Source organism: Neopelma chrysocephalum, unplaced genomic scaffold, assembly GCF_003984885.1.
Source record: "Neopelma chrysocephalum unplaced genomic scaffold, ASM398488v2 Primary Assembly neopelma1_24, whole genome shotgun sequence".
Taxonomy (NCBI): domain Eukaryota; kingdom Metazoa; phylum Chordata; class Aves; order Passeriformes; family Pipridae; genus Neopelma; species Neopelma chrysocephalum.
The window spans coordinates 17,398,333-17,413,525 of NW_020897693.1; the positions used below are offsets into that span (position 1 = coordinate 17,398,333).

Sequence of the window (15,193 nt, forward strand, 5' to 3'; positions counted from 1 at the left end):
TCAGCTCCAGTGTTGCCTGCTCTGAGTGCAGCACACTGGAGAGGACAGAGAGACCTGTTGGCTTTAGCAGACATGAATCTAGTAGGAGCAGAAGGGGGGCTATGCCTTGAGCTCAACTTTAAGTCCCAGCAGGCACATCTAGGGGAAGGGCTGACCCCGAATGAGATCCCTGGCACCACAAAGGCCAGAAGAGCACACTTCTAGGGAAATGGGAAGGAAGAGGCCTTGAAGGAACTGAGAAGCATTAGAAAGACAGGATGGAGAAGCAGAGTTTGAGAGAAAAAAAGAAAAACCAAGAAAGGGGAGAGAAAATTTGTAGTGTTTGGACAGAAGAAAAATAGAGACAGAAGATCGAGCAGAGGCAGACAGCTGTCAGCAGAGCCCCACAAATAAGTGAAGCACAAATAGGTGAGCTAGGCTAAGAGTGATATGGGAAGGAGATACGGCAGGAAGAGCAAAGCAAGAAAGGAAGGTTTAAAGTGATGCTGAAAGCTTTGCTTTCTGATGTCACACTGGCATTTGAAAGCAGGCAGCCCTGTGTTTGAATACTCTTCCCCTACTGCATCTGCTGTGCCAGCACAAACACAGTGTGGGGGCAGCTGTGTTACCATTATGGGCCATGACTGAGCCATCCACACCCACTCCAGAGCACTGCATGGGCTACACTGGCTCCATAGGCTGGAGGGTGAAACATGAAGGCTGACAGTTGCTTCCATCAGTGCAGCTCAGCAGACAGGTCCCAGGCCACCTCTTACACCCAGTACCTTAAAACATGGGCTAAAGTGGTCTGATAGCACCACTGCAGGCATCTTCCACTGCTACCTGCAGTACCTGTGACACTCCAGTCAGGGCTGAGTGACAAAGCAAGAAATGAGCCCACACTGCTTCCTTCCAAATTGCAGACTTGGGAACCTGCTCTTTGCAATAGCCCTGTCTATTGTGCCTGGGGACCAACATGAGGGCGAAAGTTTATTCCAGAAAACAGTCTGCAGGTTCTCCCCATGCAGGTTCAGGAACTTCAGAACATGCAAGTCATCATATGCTTTACATTCGTTGTCTGCAAGCTCCCCACTCCTCACACTCAGTCTGCACTGCTGCCTTGCAAAGAAACATTCCTTTTACTGCACCACCCCCATGGAGCAGGAGGCAGCATGATGCCTGAACTCTGATGGGCAAGATGCTGGCAGCATCTGGTGTCTTTGTCACCACACTGGAAAGGGCAGAGGTAGAAGTGGGCAGTGTCCGAGGCACATCTCTCACCTCTCGTATGTTCCGGGATCCTGACTCCCTGAAGGAAGGTTTGCAGCGGAAATTTATCTGTAGATTGAACACACATGAGAGGAATCAGTAAAACCATCATACCTCTGGCAATCTACTGGAGTTTACTATACTACAGCAAGGCCCAGAACTTCTAGAGCTGTTTGGTACTTGCTGCAAAACCCTCACATATCTCTGTTACTGAACAAAATGGGGCCAAGGGTCCCAATCGTGTCACTCCTTTTGGTACTGTCTCCTCAGAAGACCCCTCTTTGCAATTACACACTGCAGTTTCCCAATCTTCTTGTGTTTTATTGCCAAAAAGGAAGGGCTGTTACAGTTTTGTGAGCTGCAGAGAGGGCTCAACAGGCTCTACTCACTTTCTCCAGCTGTTCGATGCAGGGTGTATGCACTACAATCTTGCAGGCTGCGCACTTACGCCTGGAGAGCGGTTTTTGCTGCAGGATAAGAAAAGGGGAAGAAAAACATGCATGTGAGTGAAAACACGCAGTGTTCTGAGGCTGGCAAACTCAGCCTCCCATCATACCTCCTTCATATATATTGGGATACAGAACACTCCCCATAGTAAAGTTAGACACAGCCTAGACTCCTTGCAAGTGAAGGGATCTAAGCACGTGCCTACAGAAGATGCTCTCAAGCCTGGCACAGAACAGAGAGGTATTTTCCCCACTGTCCTGTCCTGCAGTTCTTGGCCTCTTCTGACACTGCCTGAGAGCACCATGGCAGCTGGTTTGGGAGGCACCTGCAGGGCTCCCCCAGTAAACCCCATGGGCAGGCACAGTCACATCACCGCTCCATCCTACATCATAAGTAGGACTGAACCTGCAAGCTGGGAGGGAGGACTGCAGCAACCCTGTAAGAACAGCGCTGCCTGCAGGGGCCTGGGTCTCCAGCACACATTTTTCTCCTCTATTGAAAGGTCTTGGATTCAGATTATCCTTATAAGGGTGTGGGATCCTAACACCCTCTCCCTGGAATACTCTGGGCAAGTGGCAGCCCTGCATCAGGTTCCTATTGCAAACTGAGCACCAGCACTGGCAGAAACTACAGACTCAGCCCTCCAGTGTGCAGAGGCAGGAGGGCACACTGCCTGCCTTGGCAGCTCCCCAGACCTCTGCATGTCCCCCAGCAGCAGCAGTACAGACTCTATTGTCACTCATCACACGACAGCCCAGCCTGCATCTTCAGCCTTTACTGGGGAGGTGGGTGATCCCAGGTGACTCACCAACAGCTTTGCCATGCAGTTCTGCTCCCCAACGTAGCAGAAGTCCCCAGAGACACTGGTCTCAAACCAGATGTGCTCCCCATATATCGCAGTCTCCTGAAAGGCACAAGACAACACATTTCTCTGAGAGCACCCCCAGACAGGCAACCGAGCCCCTAAAATGCTTTATGCAAGGGACAAGATACTAGACAATGCTAGGGGGTAGGAGGTTGGAGCTAGGGGTAGGCCAGGAGACAAGATGCACACAACAGAGAGGGACACCATCTGGACAGAGGAAACCTCACAAAGCTGCTGCCATGGCCAATTTGTTGGAAATGAGAGGGCCCCAGGAAACTAACTCCTACATCCCGGTTGCAGTGTCCTGCACAGGGGAGCTGATTCATCACCCCCTGAGAGGAGGCATCGAGACAAATTCAGTGCAGGGAACTCTCCTGAACCAGCTTCTGCTCTACAACCTCAGGATGCAGCTTAAAGCCAGCCGGGCTTTGCCTGCAAAGGAGCAGGGACTTGCTCCTTGTTGCTTGGCCCCAGCCATCAGATCTCAGCTGTCAGAAGCAGAAGAACTGGCAGTGGAGTAATTATGTCATACTCCCAGGAACCACTTGTGTCTGCACAGCTTCTCCTTGCAGCATCAAGCAGTGCTGCCAGCAGCACAGACATCGGCACCAGCTGGTGGCAATGGCAGAGGCCACAAATGTGTCAAAGTCAGTCACCTGGGAAGCCTCAACCTGGGAAGAGCCTTCTGCTTCTTGGCTGGGAGCCTATTCCATGCAATGCCCAGCAAGACGAGCTACAACTTACGCTCCAGTCCACAGTGCTGCGTATCTGCCTCTCCGAGTCGCTCCTCAGGGCTAGTGCAGGGTTTGGCTGGGCTATCATGTGCTGGAGGCTGGATTTGGCAATAGCTTTCCTGGAAGACACAAGGAGGCTGGCTATTAAATCAAGGTAGGAGGAATAACAATCTGCTTCTAAGATGCAATGTCAGGCTGGAGCAGACAAGCTTCCTCAAGACCAAGTGGCAGGAAATGAGGCGCATCTTGAGCACAGCTGGCTGAGGAGTGCCTGTTCCTATGAGACAGCTCTGTGGGATGAAGAGGTGCTGCCCACGTTGCTGACAGCTCAGCTAAAGACACCTTGTACCCAGCAAAAGGCACAGCCCGGGCCTGCTGGGTCAATGCCCTTGGGGATGACAGTTCCATTGCAAAACACCCTGGGAGTCTCCAACAAGCTGTGGTGGTAAGGCTGCCTTTGCAGGGACAATCCAGAGCCCCTGGCCCACAGAGGCTCCCCGTAGCTCTCCCATACTAAGGCACCTCAGAGTCTGGGGTTCTTGCCTGGACCAGCACAACCAGCCAGAATAAAAGCTGCTGTTTGTTTGGGGCTAGCGAGCTTCTCCCAGATGCGCTACGGTGGAGGAAAGGAGCAGGTGATCCAGCTAGCAGGAGAAAGTGTGCACCTCCAGCCCACAATCAGGCCTGCCATCTCCCTCTGGCCCCAGTCTGGCAGGAGAGGACAACTGCAAGCTCCAGGGGCTGCACTGAAAGCATCAGCAGCAGCACTGGCCCGAGTGGAAGATGCTCAAGGTATGCCAGCAGCACTGCAAAACACCAGTGGTAACCAGGGCCAAAGGCACTGAGTCCCTTCCCTCCTTCCCCACCAAGCCTGAGTCTGCATCCAATTTCTCCCCTCCCCAAGGCACTGATTGCCCACTTGCACGCTGTCGCCATACATACAGCAACCGGGGGCTCCAGCCATCCGGGGCAGCGTAGCAGGTGGACTCCGGTCCCAAGCCCTCGGGGAAGGTGGCAGAGGGGCACCCGGCTCTGGCCACCCCTGCACAGTGTTGGGCCAGCAGCCGTGGGTGGTTGGAGGGGAGCAGCCCAGGTCGGAGGGCATCGCTGGAGCGCCGGCGCTGGCTGAGGCGGCGGTAGCGGCCTGGCAGGCCGTAGGCAGCCCGGCTGTACACAACCTCGGTGGGCAGGTAGTGGGAGGAGGAGCGCCGCAGGCAGCGGGGGCCTCGTGACAGCAGCCCCCCCTGGAGCGGCCGCAGCTGGGGCAGCATGGCCAGCCATGTCTCCTCAGCCCAACGCTCATGCTGGCCCTGCTCAGCTTCTGCTGCTGTGCCACCATCCTCCAGAGACTCGGATCTGGAGCTGTCAGCATGGGGAGCCCTGTTCTCCTCCTCTCCCATGGGAATGAGGCTGGCCAGGAGGACAGAGGGACCCAGCAGTTGGGCATCAATGGCTTGTGCCTGGCCCCCGTGCTTTGCCTGCACAGCAAACCTGGGGCTGAGGCAGGGTGGTGTGGTGCTGGAGCGTCGGCGGGTGCCAGGACGCCGGACCAGGCCCAGGCAGGAGAGGGATGCCTCTGGAGTGCCTGAGCCGCGGCGGCGCTGGGCCAGCACGGTGGAAGGCAGCCCCACCTGGGAGCGACGCCTGGCCTTGCCTGTGGGCACGGCCACCACGCTGGTGTGCCGCGGCCTCTTCCGTCCAAAGTGCCGCCTAAAAAAGGTTTCCATTGCAACTGGATGGTGGCTGTTCAAAGAGAGACCAGGAATTAAGTAGGCTCCCCCATGGGTCCCCAGGCCAGGCTGTGGGGTTCAGGGCAAGGAGTCAAGAGAAAGCAGGGAACAGAGGGCTGAAGCGGGGAGTGGGGGACATGGCAATGCTTCCTGGGGCACGTAGCAGGGTCCTGCTCCCCACAGCTCTACTGCTCCCTGAGTTTCACTGCTCAGCCCAGGGGGCTGCGATGGCAGGGCAAGTGTTCCCACCTAACTGGGACCCTCTGCATTCCCTGCTCTCTACTGTGGGATCAGCAGAGACCCTGCACCCCAAGGTGCCAATCAGCCCTGGCACCTCAACTACCCCCACTGCTTTCCTGATGCTGGTCCATCTGGTTTCCCCATAGGAACCATTCTGGCTAAGCACCAGTCCCACCAAATTTGCAGCAAACTGAAATTAAGCCCTTGTGAATCCTACAGAAGAAAATGATCCAGGCAAGTAAAAGCAATGCAGGTAGATTTCGTAGATCTGGCTAGCTCCAGTGCTTCCCTCTTCCAGAGCTAGTGCTTCGCTTCCCACCTTCTAGCTGCCATCTCTCTTCAACTGCTAGAGAGGATTTATTCAAAGCCAATTCAAAAAAACCCCACAGTTTGGTAGAAGCAAACTTCTGGCTCTTCAGCTGCTCCCAAGGCAGGGGACTCTGGATCATGGCAGCCTGCAAGCACACATAAGCCACCACCACCACTCTCAAGGATTTCAGTTCTGTACAAGGCATTTCCTCTACCCACCACAGGGTATGGGCATGCTGCTCACCACTACGCTAAGACTGACATCTGCTCCACTTGCTTCTATCTTCCTCCCTTCTTATGCTTTTTTACACACTCACTTGCAGGTCAGCAATACCAGAGAATCTTCAGGAGAACACCCTGGCCCAAACTTTTAAAAGTCCCAAGGCCTACACAAACAGGCAACCTTGTCAGAAGCTTCTTCCCTTTTTATTTGGGAAATGCTGTAAGATGGGACATATTTTATTTTCTGGACAAACTAGAGTTTTTGATAGTGCTTGTAGCACTAGAGGCTGTACATTTTTTTTTTTTTAAATGAGTACAAAGCCGACTTTATATTTTTGGAAAAGACTAGGCTTTGTTTGGATTCCTCCAGCCTGGTGGGCAAGGAAATCGGCTCTTTAGTTTGTACAATCTCATCACCATGCCTGTACTCAGTAATGTAGCACAAAGAGAGAAGGAAGGAAGGACAGCAATGGCCTCCAGAGAGCAGCATCAGGGCAGCTAAAGCCTAGCTGAACTGAAAGCAAAACCAAAGCGTCACCTCTTCAGAAGTATTTCCTCAAGTCCCACCACCGCAAGCAATGCAGGCAGGCACTTGGTCACCAGAAGGTTCAATCCACTGAGGCCCACGCAGCTTTGCAGATGGCAAAAGCACATTTCACTGATGACCCTGATTCCAGCCTGTCCCCAACACTATAGTGCTTCATTCCTGTCTGCTCCCCCCATTGTCTGCAGGACGATGCACAGTAAATTGCATAGAATCTAAGAATCCAGACTTCCCCCGTACAACTTGAGGCCATTTCCTCTTGTTCTATCACTTGTTACTTGGGAGAAGAGACAGACACCACACGTTGCTACAACCTCCTTTCAGGTAGCTATAGAGAGCAATAAGGTCTCCCCTGAGCCTCCTTTTCCCCAGGCTAAACAACCCCAGCTCCTTCAGCCGCTCTTCCTATGATTTGTCCTCTAGACCCTTCATCAGCTTCATTACCTTTCTCTGGACATGCTCCAGCACCCCAATGTCCTTCTTGCAGTGAGGAGCTGAAAACTGGACACAGGATTTGAGGCGCTGCCTTACCAGTGCTGCAGCATACAGGAAGACAATCACTTCCTTAGTCTTGCTGGCCACACTATTTCTGATACAGGTCAGGATGCAGTTGGCCCTCTTGGCCACCTGGGCACACTGCTGGCTCATGTTCAGCCGGCTGTTGACCAGCATCATTACCAACAGGTGTTAAAAGTTGTCTGAACAAATAAAACATTAAAAAACGCAAGTGAGAATGCTGCTTGGATGTGGCACACTGCAACAGATCCTTTTTGGCTGGCTTTAGCTGCTAGGGGAGACATAATGACCAACTGCACCCCTGTTCCAGATACTCCACTAGCATGAAGCTGCTGTGGGCAGGAAGATCTCTCAACACAGCTTCCTTCCTTTTTGCACCACAGTCTCGTGAGGAAATCTGCTAGAACAACCTTGGCTTGACATTTATGTTTGAGTACTAGCTGATTACCAGCCTTTTTATCTTCAGGGCTGTCTGTAAGTGGCACACGGCCTCAAGCTCCAACCACCAATGGTGAAGGTTATTACAAGACAACCCTCTGACAGCCCATGACAGCAGGACACGGCAACTCAGATATGTTGGGTGAACATATCCCCACCTCTTGCATCTTACTTCCAACCTGAGCTCCAAATGGTGTACTGCAGGTGTTGAGAGCTGCTGCTGGCAGAGCAGATGGACAGACTGTCAGGGGTGCTCAGGGTTGATATGCATCAGCAGAGCTGCATGCAGAGCAGCCAGGGAACCACGCACTGGGCAGAGAGGAGCCTGAGAGGAGCTAAGCCCTGGAAGCCGCTGGCCAAACAGCAGCACACTTCTGGGATCTGCACTTTTTGCCACTGAGAAAAAGATGGAGAAGAACTAGCACCTGTGGCTGCTCTGCAGACTGCATTGCTCAGCTCAGTTAGGTAAGGAGGCTGGATGGAGGCAGCCTGGCATTTGCAGGGTACAAAGGAAAGGAAGTACTGCTGCGTACACTAGGATATCAAATCTACTTATGAGCAGATACGCACTGCCATTTCAATCTCCTCCTGTGAATTAGGAAAGAGACAGCAGCTCTAGTCTGCTCATGATTTTCAATCAGAGCTCTTGGGAGGTGTTTTTTTTTTTTTTGATAACGAGAGCCCTCAAAGTCTCCTACACTCCCATCCTGGTCTCAGTGGGCAGAGACACTGCTGAAGCAGGAACATGTCCTCACAGGATCTAAATGCCCTTGGAAAGTACAGCAGGGATTGAAGAGGAAAAACTTGCATCTTGTAACTTCAGTGGACACGGAGCTCATGGATCAGCTGATTCAGAGACATCTCTCCAGACATCCAGCAGCCATCCCTCATGTGGTGGTGGTAGTCCTAAAATCAGACAGGCTCACTCTAGGGCTAAACATGCAGTGTCCATCATGGTGTAACCTCTTGTCCCCATCAGCAGGAGCACCTGGATATCCAGCTCCATTATTCTGCTTTGCTTCACTAGCCTCAAGCAAACTCCCATATACTAAACTGAACAGGCCCTCTGTGCCCGTAGATACATAGAGTGATCTTGTGCCATATGCCTGCTTGGCCCTTTCTCCACATTATTGTTCCCTCTGTCCCTCTAGCAACCTGGTCTATTCCTGCCAGTGCTCAGAAGCAAGAGAGATCTCAGGTTACCTTCATACAGTGACATATCTGGCACCTGTCCCCTGGCACCAAAGGTGGCAAGAGGACCCTACTGCAGGACACTGCTGGCAGCAAATACACAAGCCTTGAGTCATAGAGAAGCCTGGACATGAAAAACACCATTAGCTCCTCCTGACCTTTCAGCAAATCTCCAGTTAGTCGACTGGAAAGCATTTTTTCCAACCACGGGACTACAAGGAAAACGAGTCAGAGTGCTTTACTCTGTTCCATGACGAGCACCTGTCCTGATGGCAGCTGGTTGGGTTCCTGCATCCTGGCTTGCTGTGAGTGCTGGGGACCTGCTGTGGCACTGGAGCTGGCGGCATGTGTGCAGGAGCCCGTTTCAGTTTACAAGCTGTCTTCGCCTGTCAAGGACGCTTGACTTGTACAGATCAACCATAAGGAAAGTATAACTGTTATTCATAGCCACCCCTGCATGACAGCCAGATACCCTGGGCTTCTGCCTCTCTGTCTCCTCCCTGCTAGGACATCAGAGGGACTGAGGGACAAGAGCCTGGGAGCCCATCCAGAGAGCTGCTGCTCATCTCCACCCACCACTTGCCTTCAGCCTCGGTTTCTATCACAAGCTTGTGCAGCCCACATCCCCCTTTCAGTGCTCTGATATTCAATCTTCCCAAGTATGTTGCTGTCCTCACATCACCCTTCCTGAGATCCCGTCCCTGCTCTCCCATGCTGCTTCCCACGTATCAGTCACCAGCCTCTCCCCTTAGGGCTCCCTGGCCAACCCTCTCTGAAGGGCCACAAAGAGCAACCTGCACAGATGAGCTCTGCTGAGGAAGGTGCCACCATGCCAGACAGGGAAGAGAAAACACTGGACAAGATGTAGTGCAACCTTCAGGCTTTCGTTGCAGCAATCAGCAAGTTCCCAAACTGTGCAGTTTGCTTCTACTCAGAATTTCCATTCCAGCTGTCATCTCTCCTACCATCATGCAAATAAAAGAGTCAGGAACTCCCCCATGTTGGGTCCGGTAGGAGCAAGGAGACGGGGCTCCCCCAGCACAGGGGCAGGGAGGCTCCATCCAAACCATGAGCCTTTCAAAGTGTCACGAGGGGTGAACTATGGGCTATGCTAAACTGTTTGGGGATTCATACATTTGATCTACTGCAACAAGTGCCACTACCTATAGGGGCCACAGCACCTCACTCCCAGGCTTCTGAGCTGCAGGAGCATGGCATTCCCAGGACAAACCATGGCTAAGGACATCCTTGGTTGCACTGTCACCCTTCAGAGGAAGAGATTACTGCTACAACCTTAAGGCTGCCCCTCCAGGCTGCAGAAGCCCATTTCTGGTCCTAGCAGGGCACTCAGAGGGGAACAGGTCTCCATCTATCTCTCAGTGAGCCCTGGATTTGATCAAGACAAATTCAGACCTCTCTTCTAGTGAGAAAGGAAGGAAAGTGCTTAGAAACCAGTTGGTGGTCAGATGCATGCAGCTGCAGAGAACCTCCTCCCAGTCCTGAGGTCCTTGGGGTCTCTGCACGTGCTGCACAGAGGACCCTGCAAGGGCTACTGGACATGGACAGTGAAAGCAAGGCACCCCTGGCAATACCTAAGCAAGTTTGCTAACTTGTTCAGAAGCCTGCCAGTGTCACTGGGCACTATGGTTGACCATCCTGGAGGCCCTGGGACAGCACTGCTTCACAGGGGATGGGCAGCTACATCAATTTGGCCTCTGCACCCATCTTGCACGTGGCTCAGCAAGAGCACAACTCACAGCCTCCTGCTCTCACACATAGACACCTCTGTTCACAGTGTCACAGCACTGCCAGCACTGTGGACTTGACACAAATATCCTATCACCCCAGACATGAAAGGCTAACAGGATACCTGCACAAGGTGACCAGAAGCAAAACCTGTCCACAGGCTTTATTTCAGGCGACAAAAACTTCACAGCACACCTCAGCATCACCATTTCAGCATCACTTCTGACTGTTGGTGCCCTGGGCAGATCACCATGCAGTTCACACCAGGGATGAGACACAGGCACTAACCCCACACCATTTTTGGGTATTCATAGTCAGTCAGAAGCTGGGGACACATGGAGGAGATGCAGCCACTAAGCTTCCTTCTTTGAACTAGCAAGGCAGGGGGATGGATGCAGCACCAGGGACCAGCAGCTGCCTTGCAGGGGGATTGTAGCATGGTAAAGAAATGAAACACCACAGCTTTGCAGTTTGCCATGGAAGGCTTTTCCAAGTGGCAAATCCAGGTGGAAGGCCACTGCCTGGCCTTGCCTCAATCAGTGCAAGGCAAAAGCCATCCCACCTTCATGCCTGGCCCTTCAAAAGACAATGTTCTCAAGTTTGGTTTTCCATGAAGAGTACAGGCTGGGAGCAAAAGGGTCTGAGATTTTTTTTTACAGTTCCTACCTAGCATTATCCCAACATCCTTCTTGTGGCAACTCCATCCTGCCTCACTCCAAACTCTGTATGATGCTCTGGTGCCACTTCCCCTTCACCACCTTCTCAGGGCAAACCTGAGATGTCCTTTATGGTATATCTGCCAGACTAGCTCAGATCCTCCACTTACACTTCATAAAGTCAAGAGTTCACCAGTCCTAGGTTCAGAGTAACGTGACTTCTTTCCCAAAATCCATGGAAGACAGTGTTTTGTCTTAATTTAAATCAAAGCCATTCCCTTTGAGTCTCCTGGGCTGATTCTGGGCATTCATATATCTTGACAACTTTCCACCATCATAATGTTATGAAGTTTATATGCCACTACAGTAAATAATCTGCCTCCTGGCAATCAAAAAACCTGACAGCACTGATATAAACAATCTGTTGCTGCATTTGGCTAAGGAGCCAAACAGCAAGACTGATAGCCTCGAGCTGCGAATTAACCAGGAATGAAAGCAGAGGATGAGCCACCACTATCAGTGATGCAGGGGTCGACGGAGAGGCCAGCCATGCAGTTTCTATTTTGGTCCCATCAGCAGGACCAGCGATGCAGGCTGGGAAGGACTTGGAGTCAGTTTCTTTTCTCTCTCTCTCTCTCTCTCTCTCTCTCTCTCTCTCTGAGCTCCTTTCCAAAGTGACATGCACAAAGTAAATCAGCAGGGGGGGGCTTAGCAGGGTGTCCTGGTGGTTTGGGTGCCCAGCCCGTGGTTTCTTTGCAGATTCCCATTATCCTCCCCAGTGCTGGTCCCCTCCTTCAGTATGCACAGCTTTGTGCCTCACAAGGCAGGACATGCTACTTAAAGGGTGGACAGTCCCACAGCCCAGCTGTCAGATCCAGGCCCCTTCCCATCCCCCACCCAGCACAAACAAAAGCAGCAAACGAGGGGACGAGAAAGAAGAAGAGGAGAAGAGAAGGGGAGTGCGTGGGGAGAAGCCCCTGTGACCTGATCCGGAGTGGCGCAGGGGTCCTGCAGGTGCCAAGCGGGTGGCGGTGGCGGCGCAGCAGCTGTGGGCCAGCCCTCCCCTACCGGGCCAGCCCTCCCCTACCAAGTCCTAGTTTGGAGAGTGAGTGCTTGGCTTCTCCCTCTGCTCCTCCCCGCACTGCAAACCCTGACAGCGCTCGTTAAAATAACCAACTGCACTTCCTCTCACAGCAGCCCCAAGGCCGGCTCGCCCCCGGTCGCAGGCGCAGGCACCAAAGGGGGGCCAAAAAGAGAGGGGTCCCCCCGGTGCCCAGCTGCCCTCCAAACACCCAGCTGCGGCTCGAGGATGGCACTGCTTCCCTGGGAGCGGCAGGAGGAGGACAAGGGGAAGAACCTGCCTAAGAGGCGATTCTCTCCCGCCTCCTTGGGACCTGGATAAAGGGGTTTGCACAGCTGATGAGACCAAAGCCGCCTGCCATGGAGAGCCTGCCTTCGTGCACAGGAGGTAACTTGCTCCTGAGTTATAGACAGTCTTTGCTCCAGGGAGGCTCCACAGACATCTCAGGAGCTTTTTGTCTTCCCTTGTTGCTAAAACCCTCCATGGGACCCTCTTGTAGCCAGGCTGGGGACTTCCCCATCAAGCTTCACCACTCTCGGGGTCCCCCAGCTGTCCCTAGAGACCTGCTCCCAGCCAAACACAACCCAGCTCCCTTTTGGGGCCACAAAACCCACGTCCGCTTTGGTCTTTGTAGAGAGGGGAGGGAAGGTCATGCCACAGGCCAGCTCACTCCAGGATGCGTCATCAACTATTGTTATTTCGGTCACTTACCCGGCGATGGGAACCGATAGCCACACACACACACACACTCGCAGCTGTAGTGACTGAGTCAGCCCGAGTGGATGCAGCTCGGACCTCATCCTTTCACACTCTGCCCCCTCCCGCCTGCTCCTTTCCCTTGCCTACATGTCATGGCTAAAATTAGGCAGGGAGTTCTTCTCCTCTGTGTGTAGGAATGTGCATATATTTGGACCGTGCCCAGTGCTCCTTGGGGCCCGGAGAGAGACTACAGTAACAGGATCATAACAAAACGTCATGGAGGCTGCAGCCAGTGTGCCAAAGGTGGCCAGCCGCCTTCCCCGATGGATGTCTGGAAAGCAGTTCACAGGAAACCATTAACCAGGGGGAGCCAGGCCTGAAGGTTGAGCTACCACCACTGCTGCTACCTCCATCACAGCAGAAGGAGCGAGTAGCCTTTGAGAAGCAGGGGGAGACAGGGGTAGGAGAGGACACATGAACACCACCAAAGCTGCTGTGGGGATTGCATTCAGCCCTTTTCTCACAACGCCAGAGGGGAAAGGGAGCTGGAGATAGCCAGGGCAGGCAGGAGATGTTCACGCCTGTTCAGTCCTCTCTCCCCTCAAACCTGGCAGCTGATGAAGGACGGAGGGCCCTTTCCCTGCACAGGGTATCTACACATCCTTTGGACTTCCCCTTCCAGGAAAGAGCCAGCTGCCACTAGCAGTCAAGCAGGTCCCAGCATCCTTGCAGCCTCAGAGTGGCCACATTGCCAGCTGCAGAAGGGCCTCTAGGAACAGTCCCCTGTCCATTAATAAGACCCACTGACTGGGACTGCCAGGATGTTTTATCAAAGGGGAAATTAAAAATGTCCTATAACTAATCAATCATTCAGAACAAAGTAGCCTGGTAAGAGATATGTGCAGTTCCTCCCCAGCCCCATCTCCAGCCAAGGGAGCTTACAGAATCACAGAATGGTGTGGGTTGGAAGAGAGTTTAAAGAGCATCTTGTTCCAACCTCCTGCCACAGGCAAGGACACCTTCCACTAGACCAGGTTACTCAAAGCCCCATCCAACCTGGCCTTGAACACTTGGAGGGAGGGTTCAAGCTTCTAGCTTGTCTCCAACTGCCCTGTACCCATCCTGCTCTCCCTGTTCCCCATGGTCTGTGCACAGCAGACACCCCTGCTGACATCACCTGCTGCTCCTCACCCCCACCACAGTCCTACCTCCCTCCTGGGCTGGCAGGATCTGGACATGCAAATGGAAACAGCCTGGAGGGGTGACAATGGAAGATTCCAGCTGGCCCCAAAATCCCTTCCCGGTCAACCAGACCAGCAAAAGACCAGGTCACTAATTCTCCAAGTCCCTTTCCCTGAAGGCAGCAGGAGTAGAAAGCCTAAGAGCCCATTCCTCAAGCCAGCCACGCAAACCTTCTTGTTGCCATTCTCCTTCTTCCCCCATGACTTACTCACTCTGTAAACATGCACATGGGAGAATGGGTCATGACAGAGACCTTTGGCTCCCTGTGCTGCTGTCACAGTTTCAGTCTGCTGTGTTCAAGCAGAAACCACTGCTCCTAGCTGAGAGGCTCCCCAGGCCCACGCAGCCCTGAGCAAGACTTTACAAGTGAGGGGACCTTGGTCCCACGCACTTGAAACCACACCACAAGTGGCAGCCCCTGCAGGTGTCTGGAAGGGGCAAAACTGCTCAGCATCCCTGAGAAACCTGGTCCCCAGTGATCTCTCCACACCACAAAGCCAGAGACAGGAAAGACACCTCCCAAGCCTTCATTGTGACCCCGTGACTAAGCAAAGTACATGCTGATTTGCCACACAAATGCCATTTGTTGGTTTAACTATGAACTTGTTACTGATATCAAGTCTAACCTTTAGTTTCACTTTTTCACCTTGCGGTAGTGACTGTCTTTTTATTCCGCACCTCACATCAAAACTATGCACCTCACATCAAAATTAAATTCCTCTTAACAATGTTAAATCTATCTTTTTTTGGTTTTGCTGAATGTTAGCTTCTCTCTCTGCAACAAATGGGAGAGCAGGAGGAAAAGCTGATTTTTTTTCTCCTCCACCCTTTTTTTTCTACATGCCCTCAGCATATCTGCTCTTATGTGCTTCGTTTTCTTCTCTCGCCTTAATATCCCCACATCTGTCAGCTTCTGCAGCAACCATTGTCCTTCAGAGAGGAGATCCCAGGCGAAGAGGCGATGCTGGTGCAGAAAGCAGACCACTGTCCTCCTCCTGGAATGGACTAACAATTTAGCATGGACCTTTAACACAGGGCTGCCTTGCTTTGCTCCCTGAGTTTCTCTGCTCCTCCTCCCATGTCCACAGAGCAGCACCGAGTGCTCCGGAGACCTCCAGTGTTGGGGGAAGCAACCCAGGCTTCAGGTGCAGAGGTAGTGTGGTTGCTGCTGTGTGACTCTGAGTGCTACCAGGACACGCCAACCCGTGCAGCGGGGAGCTGGCTAACGGCTGTCTTGGCTGGAGGCTTGCCTCTGAGCATCAGCTAGCCTGCGGCAGCAGCTGAG

The 15,193-nt window shown here is 52.9% G+C and overlaps 1 protein-coding gene across 3 annotated transcripts in view; it reads right to left on the reverse strand.

The window, feature by feature from the left end:
* The window catches only part of DGKZ (diacylglycerol kinase zeta), a 56,154-nt gene that overhangs the window by 20,881 nt on the left and 20,080 nt on the right, over positions 1–15,193 (reverse strand). For 2 of the 3 annotated variants that reach the window (XM_027705827.1, XM_027705835.1), the window contains 4 exons: positions 3,305–3,413; positions 2,504–2,599; positions 1,638–1,715; positions 1,261–1,317 (listed from right to left, as the gene is read on the reverse strand). In XM_027705827.1, coding sequence (XP_027561628.1) covers positions 1,261–1,317; positions 1,638–1,715; positions 2,504–2,599; positions 3,305–3,413 — 340 coding nt within the window. Of the gene's footprint in view, positions 1–1,260; positions 1,318–1,637; positions 1,716–2,503; positions 2,600–3,304; positions 3,414–4,236; positions 5,217–15,193 lie in introns of those variants that run through there. The other variant, XM_027705818.1, reaches the window with a different exon arrangement.